Consider the following 12,274-nt stretch of genomic DNA (forward strand, 5'->3'; position numbering starts at 1 on the left):
TCTTTTATCTATCTATCTATCTATCTTTTATCTATCTATCTATCTATCTATCTTTATTTTATCTATCTATCTATCTAATGTATTGTGTTTCCTTTATCTCTTTCGTTCTTTCTTGTACGCCTTCCCTTTGTTTTTCCATATAGGGAGATCGTTCTAGGCCCAGAGAGATTCTATCCCACTGAAGCTCTCTTTAATCCACAGCTGTGTGGCCGTGATAATCCGTCTCTGATCGATCTCGTTTGGTCGTCTATTATGGTGAGGAGCAGCGCCATGGAAGGAAAGTCGAGCTCGACTCCCTTTGTGAAAACGACTGCACCCGACGCGTATATTTCCGTAAAGCCCATGTCATATCATTTTCCATACTGTGACATCTTCACGTCCTTCTTTATCCCTCTCTATAGCACACGTTCACGTCTATTCAAGCATCGTTCTTCACTGTAAAGAAGCAGTAATAACTCATCAGGCGGAAGAGGAACCATCTGAATGAGAAGCATGAGGTGTGTTGTCCCTAGTATGCCTGACTCTTACCTTTAGTCTGTGTATCTGGTTACGTATGAGGTTTTATTCTTTCAATCAGAGGTGTGGTTATGTATGGCTGTAATGCAGCTATGATATGGATGTAGCATGATGTAAGAACCTCTTCTTTCTTTTCCTTGAGAGGAAGGGTACATTGATGATCCTCTATAGTCTATGGATGATAGAATCTTTGTGTCTTTTTTCTCCTGACGATTTGAAGATGTATCATTCTTCGCATGTCCTCTTTCTTGTATCTCTGGTTTTTCGTGTGTCCCCTCTTCACTGGCGATCTGCTTTAGCGCCTCGCCATGGCACTCGTGAAGTTTTCCATTCATTGACGTGCTCGTGCTCGATCTATAAGTAGACAGATCGTCTTTGTTGTTGTATGATATGTATATATGTAGGCGTGTCCGATCGAGAGTCGCAAGAGTCTGATCGGAAGTATCGTCCTTAGCGGCGGTTCTTCGATGTTCCCTGGATTTCCTGAAAGGTAATAAGGCATCTTTGGTTTGGTCTCTTCACATTCTTGCACAGGTCTGTCCCTCTCTATATATGTTTAGCTCTTATGTATGTTTATATGTATAAATGTATATGTATGCCGTGTAGGATGATGAATGGAGTTCTAGTGTACATGCGCAGCATGGAAACGAAGGTCGTTGAAACGCATGGGAAATCTTGTCGTTGACTCTTGCTACAGCCATTGGTGTGAGCATGAAAGATCAACTTTCTCGAGACAGGGAAGGCGGCTTAGAGAAGAGGAAGGAAACAGTACGATTCGGCGAAGTCTTCACATGTATATCTATATTGGTATCCATCTATATATGTATATATATGTGAAGGCATCTGTATGAGGGTACGATAGAAGAAAGAGCTCAAGACGAGTTACGGTCAAAACAAGTCAATCTTCTCTTTTTCACCTCTGTGTATAAGCTGTTTCCCATCCTTTCTTTCACTTTCCATATGCCACCATCGTTCATAGGCAACGGTCATTCCATTTAGTCTCCGAGTCCGCTTCCCCAAATTTCTGCATCTTGTTTTTATTCCTTCATCCGGTCTTTTTCTCTCTTTACTTAACGGTTTAAAGGACTGAATGGTGTTCTTGTATCCTGCATTCACGGTATGTTGTTCTGCTTCACTTAGATTTCTTTACGTTTCTTTTCTGTCTCTTCAGATTAGAACAGGAACTGAAGAATACAGCCCCACCCCAGGCGCGGCCCCATGTCCATGTACTAACTCACCCATCTCGAGGGACTCTTGTATGGCAAGGAGCTCGACTGTATTGTCAGCCGGCAATGCGTCCTATGCAGGATCATCTGTGGATATCTCGACAAGAGTGGGATGAGATCGGAATGAAAATCGTTGCCAAGAAGGTAAGACGTTCAGGGAGAACACCAGGAAACAGACGGAAGGTGTCATCTGAGTAAACTACACCACACTTCTTTTCTAAGAAGTGTGGTGTAGTTTACTTACTGACGTACATCTCTAGCCGTGGAAGAAGAAAAAACTCATACGAATGATATATATATATATATATATATATAGCGGTAGATCGAAAAGGTGATAGATTGGTAGATGGATAGAAGTCACCCCCCCCCCATGCACCTCTTCCTTTAGTGGAGACGCTTCTTTACTTTTGTCTTCTTGGAGTGTATGTACAAGTAGATTTCCTGAAGGACTTCTGTATGATGAAGAAGATCCGTCTCTTTCTAGAAGTGCTGTAGACGCCATTTTCTATCCTTCGGGGTAATTCTTCTCCCTGCTGGCTCCTCTGTTGAATGTGAACTCACATTCTGTTGCCGTGAAGGCCCGTGTCCAGAAGAATCTTTCTATGTATGATACGTAACCCCATAGACAGGCGAGACCTTGAATGACTTCCCTTCTTTCCTTCCCGTGCACGCACGTTCTCTGTTGGTAGTCCGAGGATTCAGAGAAAGGAGGAGAAGTTCGAGAGCTTCAGATAAGCATGTGTGTAGAGAAACCTTTCTCTATGGAGAATCGCGTTTTCCCGATGTTTCCGTTTATTGCAAGGTGGTGCATGCAACTAAATGGACGTGAAAAGTTTTTGAAGATAGAAACCAACTGAAGACAGTTCAGGAGAGACGACGCCCCTAGCAACTCGAGACCCACACTTCATGTTTTGTATATGACTTCACAAAAAAATAGTGAAGTTGAGAAAGACGTCATGGATATAGACAACTCTAACGAACGAATCAACTCCTCGACAGTACCACCGCGGTTCTTGATATATAATAGGTCTACAGTTCTTTTTACGCTCTGCGAAGTCCCATTATCTCTGCTGTATGTACCTACAGGCAGCGCTGAAGATCACGGCTTAATGGGAGCTAATAGTATATACCTAGAGTTGCTGTGTGTCATGGAAGGGTTAGATTTGCTTTCCTCCAAGCAACTGTGCGTCGTTTTCAGAGGGGGTTTTAGCCGGAGATGTGTATGTGTAAAGAGGAGTGGTTTCGTCCACTGTTTGTGACATCGCCTGTTCCTCCTAAGTACGGCGAGAAGGATGTCTGTAAGTCTCCTCTCTTGCCAAGTGCATTAGATGAGATATCACGCCTCTGGAGGGTCGGGAGATACAACGGCTCGACTGTTTCTCTCAATGCTAACAGTAGTGATGAGTGGGGCTCTAGGACAAGGAGAAAGACGATACAGAACGTAGGAAATGCTGTTTTTGCAGTGGAATGGAGTATACGACGGAATTCTTTTACTTCCTGCGACGATGTCTGTCTGAATCATCAACGAGATATGGCTCTTCCTCATTAATTTCAGAACAGGAGTTAGAAGATGTAGTACATGAGGCGGCCTCAGTGCTGCTCTCTGGCTTTGACAGGGGAAGGGGGAATACGGAAGATAAATCGTCTATGGACTGGTTGTGAGAAAGAGTGTGTGACGTAGGGTTTTCTTTTTTCTTCCTCTTGGATGGTTCGCAGTCGTTGGCCAGCGGCAGCTTCATTAGTAGCTGCCATTGAGGTGTCCTGACTCAGAGAGGAGCAAGAAAGGGGGAAAAGGAGTGAGTGGTCCGATGCTAGGTACTGTTCTCCTGCTGGATCGATCATCTGCCTTTCTTGAGGTTGGAGCAAAGAGGAATCTCTGTTCTCTTGACTGTATGGATGGACAGCTATGTTACAGAAAAGGCAGCAAAAAGTTAGAGTGCGGGTTGATTCGGGACATGAAAAAAGTCCTCTGTCGTATCCTGCCGGAGGGGCCGGTCACCGTCCCCTTAGTTGTTCTATCGCGGATTCCAGGGCAGATCATGTGTGAATAGACTATTACAACCTAAGGCGTTTCTGTCTTTATCCCGCGCAGAGATACGAAGTGGTTTTTACTGGACGGAACGACTGGAGTTTCAATTTTTGCAGCGACACGAGGGTGTCCATGATGATATGGGTAACCAACAGGAACGCTCCATTCGTTTTCAGAGAGTGGAGAGAGGGAAGCGCGATCGTTGTATACGTTCAGTCTGTACCTGCTGCATGCCTTCTCCCGCTTGCACTACGGTGGAGGAGAATCCAGGAAGAGGGGAGCCCTTCCATGTGTTTCTCTTCGAATTTGACTGAATTTCCAGGAGCGTGACGAGTAGTGGGTAAAAGATAGCTTTCTCACACTGCAGAGAGGAAAGAGGCAACTAGAAGGGTATGTGGCTGGCAGTGCCGAGAAAGTATAAGGAGAACGGACGAATCACGCGTGACTAGCAAGCCGTACTTAAAACTACGGTTCTTTGTTTCGCTACGTGCTGGGCTGCCCCCTGAGGTTGGGTTTGATTCCAAGTTTCTCCTTCTCGAGAAACGAGCTGTATAGCTTACCTTCCCAACGAGAGCTGCCAACTACTAGGTGCTTTAGAAAACAGTATTCTTTAGGTTGGTGAGTAAAATATTATTCCCGATTTCCTCCCTTCACACGGCATCTCTGTGGCAGTTGCAGAGGGTCGGAAAAACTAGTGTGCGCCACTGACCTGCCTAGAAGGTCCAGCGTCTTTCCGGTACCATGGCCTGTGTAGAAGCACCAGGCGTCGCAGAAACACTACACGGTACAAGGGTCATGGCTACGGGGAATAATCTTAGCTGCCTATTACAGGGTTCCTGTAGCAGTTCAGCGGCTGACTAGCAGCCGCGTGAGCACTTCAAGTTCTGCGGGCACACAAAAGAACTGTACCGATATGCGTGCTGTTCGGTTTCGCGGGGAGCAGCTACGGCGAAGAAAAAGGTGTGTGGTTCAAGGACTCTTGAGCTGAGGGCTAGCGTCCCGCCGAGGACGTATCCACAGATCACACTCGTTGACGTAATGCTCGGATCAGGCGACTACCTAGAGCTGAACAGATACTCGTCTTGCTGCCGCCGTGTTGGATTCAGTTTCCGTTTCCCGAGGAAAACGCAGTCAGCTGGTGACGGTAGAGGAGCATTGACGTGCTGTGCAGCGCCTTAATCGAGAAGCTCCCGCGGTGACACTTTACACCCAGGAGAACTGTTTTTAGACTCCAATGAACCTTTCCTTTCTCACTTACCCCCGACATTAGATAGCTGTCCAGTGACAGAGCAGCGAGGCCAGCGGGATGTCGGGAGATAAGCGTACTAACGTCCTTACTTTTCGAGCGCTTACCGTGCGCCCACTTGTGAGGTTGCGGCATCTCAGTTGCGAGGACTGTGAGATACGCGCGGTGGGTACTCCGCCGTAAGACACATGGGCTACCCCTCCCCCCTCAGTGCTCATCAACAATGTACACAGCGGCGTGTTGTGAGTGCACGGATACCGAGACCTGGGAACGGAACGAGCGGAACAGAGCTCTCTCCCCCAAGTTACGATACCAAATGTTAGAGTTGGCATGTAGCAAGGGCCTTTCTTTCTGTCCGGATCTCCGACATTGGGTTTTTGCCAGACACAACGCTGATTGCAGGCGGCTTACGCTGTCGGTGACGTACAAAGAGACTCAGAACCTTCTCATCGTCGTCAGGATATATCCCGAAAAGAAAAATCGGAACTACCATAATCCAGCTAGCTGGGGTCCTGTAAGCGTCCCTTGTCGGCAGCGCATGCAGAGTGACTGACTCTACAGCTGGTTCACGTTCCTGCGGACCCTTGGCCACTCAACGACAGTGCATGCGCACATTTCGTCGTACAGCCTGTTCTGTTGTGTTCCAAAGTCGTAGTCTTGTTTCTACTGCGCCGTCCCACCACGGAACGCCGGACGGCAGCACCTGTGTTAAGCTACGTAAGTATAAATCCAATTCTCCAGCTGTACACCTGCAACTCTTAACTACATCCCGGCTGTATGGCCGGCCGTCTAAGCGCCAAGTGCCCGGAGTACAGGGTTCTTGCATTTCTGTTAAGACTTCGTCCCCGTACTGGGCCGAATTTACCTCCAGTATATTTCTTGTTACCCGGTGTGCATGTGCAAGAAATCCGCGTCTTTCTTTTATGTTTCTCCTTCTCTAATCAAAATTCCCCACCGGGAAAAGAGCTCTTCCGCTGATCTGAAGTCAGCTTTACCTTCGTCGGCTTGAGCTTCTCGCTTTCAGAGTTCGCCGTTTTTCTCCGCGCTTTCAGCTCCGGTGGTGTGTCATATCTTCCTGGCTCCTCTTTTGCTTCTATCGGTCTCTTAATCTCTTCCTACGACTTGGGGCCCCGTCTCTCTTTCGGTTTCCGCCAGACTCGCCCGTCGTCTCTATTCTTCGTTTGTTGTCCTTCGCCTTGTATATGCGGTCTGCCGTCTCGGTCTCGCAAGCAGACTCGTTCTTACTACTTCGTCGTCGCTTGGTCCTTCTCAATGTCGTCTTCCGCGTGTACTTCTTCGGTCTTCTCTATACCCTGACCATCGCCCCCGTGTTTCCTCCCTTTCCTTAGTATTCATAGTCTTCTCATCCTCTGCCGCACATGTATCCCCACTGAATTCTTTCCTCCTTTGGACCCTTCTCTCCCGGCCTTCAATCCTCTCCCTCCACCGGTTTGTCCAAGACTTTCTTTTCTAGTGTCATGCGGCCTACACCATTTCACTGTTGTACCATTTATACCTACTTACGTCCTTTTCGCGCAACGAGCCTTCTTTTTTCTCGAGTTCCTCATGCCCGCGGCCATCTTCTTGGTTTTCCTCTAGACCCTTGGTTTCGCATCCGCTGTATTTTCTTTCTCTTGTATTGGTCAATTCTCAAGCTACCTCCTGTTGTCCGTAGAGTAGGCAAAGAGGGAGAAAAAGAGTGAAAGATGATGAGAGAAGAGTGAGGACAGGGAAGAATCCAAGGAAAGCAGAAGAATACAGATCCAGTCAGAGTCCCTGTGTCAGCCAAAAGAAGCTTGCGCCTTGAAATATAGAGGAGTTGAAGATCCTGCGTAATCAGGAGGTGAAGAAAAGGGACAGTAGAGTCGCATGGCAACGAAGATTAGCAGAGCGTGAAGAGATGTGAAGATACTGGACAATGAGAGGTCTTAAGGCTTTCCGTCTGAGTGGCTTTCTCCTGTGAAAAGATGTATAAGAAGGTGGGACTTCTTCTTTTCTTCCAGAGAAGAAGAAGGTTCCTTCTTTTTGTTTCATGACACGCTCAAGAAAGAAAGCTTCCCATACCAGGTCTTCTTCAAGTCCTTCCTTAGCTAGGATATGAGGCTGCTATGACGGTGTACGTAAACTCTAAACCATGCTAATTGGAGACTTCTATCGTTCTTGGGTATAGAGCTCCGAAAGCGCGGGTTTCTTTTCTTGAGATGTGAAGGAAGTTTTCTCTGTCACCTTTTTCATCGCCAAAGGAGAAGTAGAGGCATCCCCCCAGGCACACTCTCAATGCTTCGCATGCCTTGCTTGTCAGCGGGAGGATGACTCTTCTCTCTTCTCGCAAAATTGAGCCGTCTTACCCTTGAAGTAATCTTAAGGATGAAAGACATATGAGCTTCTCGATCTATCGGAGTATAAGCTCCTACTACTCCTACTACTCCCACACTGTCTGTTCTTTCACATAGGCAGGGCCACCTCTTCATCTTGTTGTATGAGCCTGACGTCGTCCTCCTTCAACTTGATTCTCAAAGATAAGCGATTCGTCTCTTCAAAGAACTGAGAAGATAGGTAGAAGAAAAGATGCTGTCTTCTGCTAATGCAGCCTCTCTTACTAGTGTCCCTTCGGGGCTGGAGGAGAGTTGGGTCTCCGCTGTTAGTTTAACAAGACGTATGCCACCTCGGTATATTGATAGGACTGTGGCTGGGATTAGTAAGTGTTTCCTTCTCTCTTTTTTCTTTTCTTCCGGTGAATTGATTCAACTGCCTGAAACACACTTTGCCTGAAACACACTTTGTCGTCGTAGTTCTTCTCACTTCTTCAATAAGCAGGGGATCGATCTTAGAACGCTGTCGGTCTTGATGCATACGTGCATACATACATATGTACATATATACATTTATGTGTACATACATATTCACACGTACATATTGACACATGCGTACATATATACCCATATTTATACATATATATATATATTCACATATATATATATATATATATACATACACTTTGGTTGTGGCACTCTTCGCCACCTCGGGGTAGTAGAGTGTCTGTCGTAATACCAGATCAAGAGAAGTTTAGAATCTTTCTCCCTTGATGACTCTTTCCCTAGACAGCCATTCAGTTGTCGCTCCCCTGGAACAGCATTACTGTGTCAGTTTGTTGAACGTAGGAGACCACTACGAAGAAGGATGAGGGAGAGGACTCATACGTGTCATTCTCCATTGCAGTTTCTTTCTTGAGGTGACTGTGCATGCCTCCGGGTTGAGTTCGAAGAGATCTTTTCACTTGCGAGAGGAGGTCTCTCTATCATGGAGGTTCTTATAAAATATGAAAGAGTAGATAAAGAGATGTATTAACGTTCTCCTAGTAACACACTACTGGATATAGTGGGGTGGATCTTTCAACGAAAGGCTCTCTCCTGGCTCCGTGATATGGGTGAGCTTCTACTATGGTCCTTGAAGGACTTGTGCAGAAATGATATCTATACATAACGTTTTTGTTACGATACATGGTCTAGGTAGCTATAATCCATTCCACTGGCTCGGTAGCGGGCCGACACGAATAAGATGAACGAATTCAATACTGGAGCAGCCCCGCTGTCAAATCGCGTGTCAATCAGCGCTCGCGCCCTCCCCAGTGAGACGCGTTATACATCTTGTTTTTTCACATCTTTCTAGGCTCTCGCTCTTTACCCTACACACCGTCGCTATGTAAACTCGCCCATACATCTATTTCTGTTCAGACCTGTAGATACAGAGAGAGGGAGAGAGCGAGATACCCAGAGAGAGACCTTTGTCCTTCGTCCCAGTGTACCCAGGCCTTTAGCTTTCGTCACGTCCATTCAAGGTTATTGTTGTGCCGACTGTTGTATGTAGCTCATCTGTGTCCACGGCTGAAAGGAGAAATCTTAACACGCGTAGAGAGGAAATTGAAGCTCTGCTTTGATCCTGAGGTAAGGACTTCATCGTCTTGTTTATACGTTCACCCGTCTATACAGCGTAAAAAGGGTAGACATATATGTCTTCTGTATGGCGGTCAGTTCTTTCGAGAAGTAAACAAGGAAGAGCAGTAGTGGTAGGCTTTCCTTTCCTGGGTAAGAATCTGATTTTGACAGAGACATATCCGTAATTATTCTCTCTTGTGCATGCCCTGGTGTCTCTATCCGTTCTGTGGTTCTATCTTCGTTTGGTAGAAAACACACACAGATAGAAAGTCTCTCCTCTTCGCGGTCTACGTAGATCTTCATATTCTTCTTGTTTGTCACCTCCGATGTTACTGTCTCTGTGCGTATACACTCCGACCGTCTCTTGATTCATGGGATCTCTTCAACCGTTCCCCAATGTCTCCCTTTCTTGGGGTGGCGCTCGCTCTTCTCTATTGTGACTGTTCGTCGTAATATCGGTTGTGAACCTTTCTCCTATGGCATACACGGTCTACCTATGTGGGGGCGAGATGTTCTACTTAGATACTTGCGAGAAAGAAGTTTTTTCAGCGGAGCAATGTAGATTTCTTTTGCTCTGCTTCTACCTTCTATTTCTGCCAGGAACGACTTGGTTTGGCTCGGCTGCAGAAAGAGTTTCTGTCTGTATGTACACCTAGGGCGTTATGCGTAGATCTCTATTCTACCACTTCGTAGCACCCGTGTCCCTTCACACTTTCTTTCTCTATTTCTTTGGTTTACTGTCTGCTTGATTCATCGGTCTAAGGTCAACCGGGGTACCTAAGTACATATTCATTCACCTGGTGTACATATCGAGATTCTATACATATACGGAGGGGTGTCTTGTGTTTGAAATGCAGGTTCTTTAGCATTGACATTAGTCATACACACTGTTATATCACTTCCGTTTTATGTATCTTTCTCTCTCCCTCGGGAGAGGTGGAAGGCCCGAACAAACGTGGGTATTCACTGCTAGGACTCTATTACCACATACAAGTCGGGGGTACAGAGTAACTATGCTACTAGGAATGTAGATTTATGGGCGGCTCTTAGCTTTATTCTGTTATTTACCTTAGGAGGTACTACAGGTGTAGTTATGGGTACACTTGTCTTATTCTCTTAATGAAGACAAGAGAAAGTACATCCGTTAATGGTGTATAACTCCGATTTCTCCTCATTCTCTCCCTTTATATTCCTCCGTAACATTTGATGAAACAAGATTCGTCTCTTTTTCCGTCACTCCTTAACTCTCTCTTCCCCGCCTTCTGTTGTGTGTATTCACCGCTTCTTCCTTCCGTAGGCTCGAAGGTATTTCGTAGCGTGCCCTTATAATCAGCACGGAGCGGCTTATCGTTCTCCTTGGACGAACAAGTATATCCAAGCGCAAGGAGACACTAGGGAGGTCTCTCCTACTCCTCCACCCCCAGCTCTTCGCCGGTTCAAGCCGTGAGTAACAGAATGAATACTTTAGTCTGCGGATGTACATTCGTCTGAGTACATTCCTATATAAAAGGCTGTCTTTCTGCTTCTCGGTCGATTGTCGCAAGAAAATACTTGCTCTGTTGTTCTTCATGAGAGCGGATAGGAGTTCTGCACACGTTGCTATCCATTGTCGGGTCTCGACGTGTTGGAGTCCCATAGAGTCTTCAGACATGTAGTACGTTATTTCTAGGGGAGATACATACATATATATATCTATAGATATTCTATATATGTACATATAGAGGGAGAGGAGAAGAGTGAATGACGTGTTACCTTCTGTATCATCTGACCGTAGCACAAGGTAACGTGAAGAGTTAGAAATTATGTGGCTCTCTCGACTGTGACCTAGACACCCCGCTTTTTACGTCTTCACTAGGCTCTTTGGAGTTGTGTCAGAAGAAAGTTCTAGGCCTAAGGAAATTCCCATTCACCGCTTTATATAGGAATGATATCTAGCCTCCTTCTTTCTAGCCTGTAAGAGACAGTCGCAGCAACTCTCCACTTCAGAAGTCCTCGTCGCAGTTCTCTCTCCCTGGACGTCCTGCGTTGGCGGGAAGGAGAAGGAAGAGAGAGAGAGGTAAAGAGACGCCACCAGGTACTTACCCCTAATGTGGAGGGAGTGTTTTCACCAAGTGCTACCTCGATTGTTACACTACGTACTCATCACCATTCACTCTCCTCTCTGTAGTTGCAGTGCCGTCATTGGTATCTCAAGTCTGTATTTGAAACGTATGGAGATGACTGCAGCATAAGTTGCCCGGGTGTATCTTCCTCCTCGCACTGTGAAGATGAGCGCATGGGGTTGTTCTTTTCTGATCATACGTGATGGGGGAGAGAATGAATCTAAGGTGGTGTTGTCATGGATAAGGCTATCTCTTCTACTGACCCGGGGTGAGCTTGACAAGTTGAAGAACCTCCTTGGTAGAGTTAAGAAGAGATAGGATAGAACTCGTTGTACCTCGTTATGTCGTGGGTGAGAGGTACGGCTTCTCGATCTTCCGCAGTTTCGAATGTGTATGTTGCGTGGCATATGTCTGTCACCCTTCATTCTAGGCAGGTTGCCTGTATGCCTTTGGCTGTCTCTTTCTCTTCTTGTCTCTGTTCTGTCACCAGAGCCGATCACCTCCGTCGAGTTGAGTGCGCTTATAATCAAATCTTCGATGCGTATCGTCACACGTGAGGAAAAGTAGAAGAGACAGGGAGCCTTTTAGGGCTCTTCTGTTCGTTTTGACTCTTTCTGTCTTGGCTGGAGAGCCCTAATAATGGTTTCCCTGGCTCTACGTCTTAATTCGGAATTCTGTGTTTCGGTGTATTGAGGTGATAGTGTATTATATCAACATTTGTGGGGCAAGCAAGGCCATGATGGGTATCACATACACCCTCCTCCTAGTTCGCGGGGGACTATGTACGTATTATAGAGGATGAAACCGTTCACAGCTGTGTAGAGGGGTGAAGGACTGATTGTTTCTTATCTTTTTCATACATCTATATGGTCCTTTCTGTTGTTATCATGTGAGTCGCTAAGAGAAAGAAGTCACAATGTACCAAGACTGTCAATGGTGATAATAAGAAATATGAGACGAAGATGGAAATGTCGCATCACCCTTGTCTTTACGGGTGAAAAGAACGCATCCCTGTCGCCTTATCAGAGAAGCAGGGGCAATACTAGGAGACTGCTTAGTTACGACATAAGTGTCCTTCCACGTTTTTACATGGAGATTTTCTGTGTCACTCGTATATTGCGTACTTAGTATGATGTCGTTTTACTGGGGAAGGACCTTCGCTACGTATCAGTCAGCCTTGTCTTGCACCAAATTCGGAGCCGTCGGAGACCCACAGAACA

General features: G+C 46.1%; 2 protein-coding genes across 2 annotated transcripts in view; both read left to right on the forward strand.

Annotated features, from left to right (window-relative positions):
• The first annotated feature begins 144 nt into the window (after positions 1-144).
• On the forward strand, positions 145-3,767 carry CSUI_008638 (actin like protein alp1). Its single transcript, XM_068068765.1, has 4 exons — positions 145-255; positions 921-1,006; positions 1,688-1,886; positions 2,829-3,767. The coding sequence occupies exons 1-4, from the start codon at positions 253-255 to the stop codon at positions 2,850-2,852; spliced, it is 312 nt and encodes a 103-aa protein (XP_067919258.1). The 5' UTR covers positions 145-252; the 3' UTR covers positions 2,853-3,767.
• Positions 3,768-5,682: 1,915 nt separating this feature from the next.
• Positions 5,683-12,274, forward strand: part of CSUI_008639 (f-actin-capping protein subunit) — a gene marked incomplete at its 3' end in the record, with an annotated part of 7,048 nt that continues 456 nt past the window's right edge. Inside the window, exons 1-4 of the mRNA XM_068068766.1 lie at positions 5,683-7,715; positions 8,885-8,961; positions 10,250-10,395; positions 11,545-11,607. Of these exons, the coding sequence (XP_067919259.1) occupies positions 7,586-7,715; positions 8,885-8,961; positions 10,250-10,395; positions 11,545-11,607 (416 nt within the window). The 5' untranslated portion in view covers positions 5,683-7,585. The remainder of the gene's footprint in view (positions 7,716-8,884; positions 8,962-10,249; positions 10,396-11,544; positions 11,608-12,274) is intronic.

The sequence above is a fragment of the Cystoisospora suis genome (assembly GCF_002600585.1).
Source record: "Cystoisospora suis strain Wien I chromosome Unknown contig_4899, whole genome shotgun sequence".
Lineage (NCBI taxonomy): Eukaryota > Apicomplexa > Conoidasida > Eucoccidiorida > Sarcocystidae > Cystoisospora > Cystoisospora suis.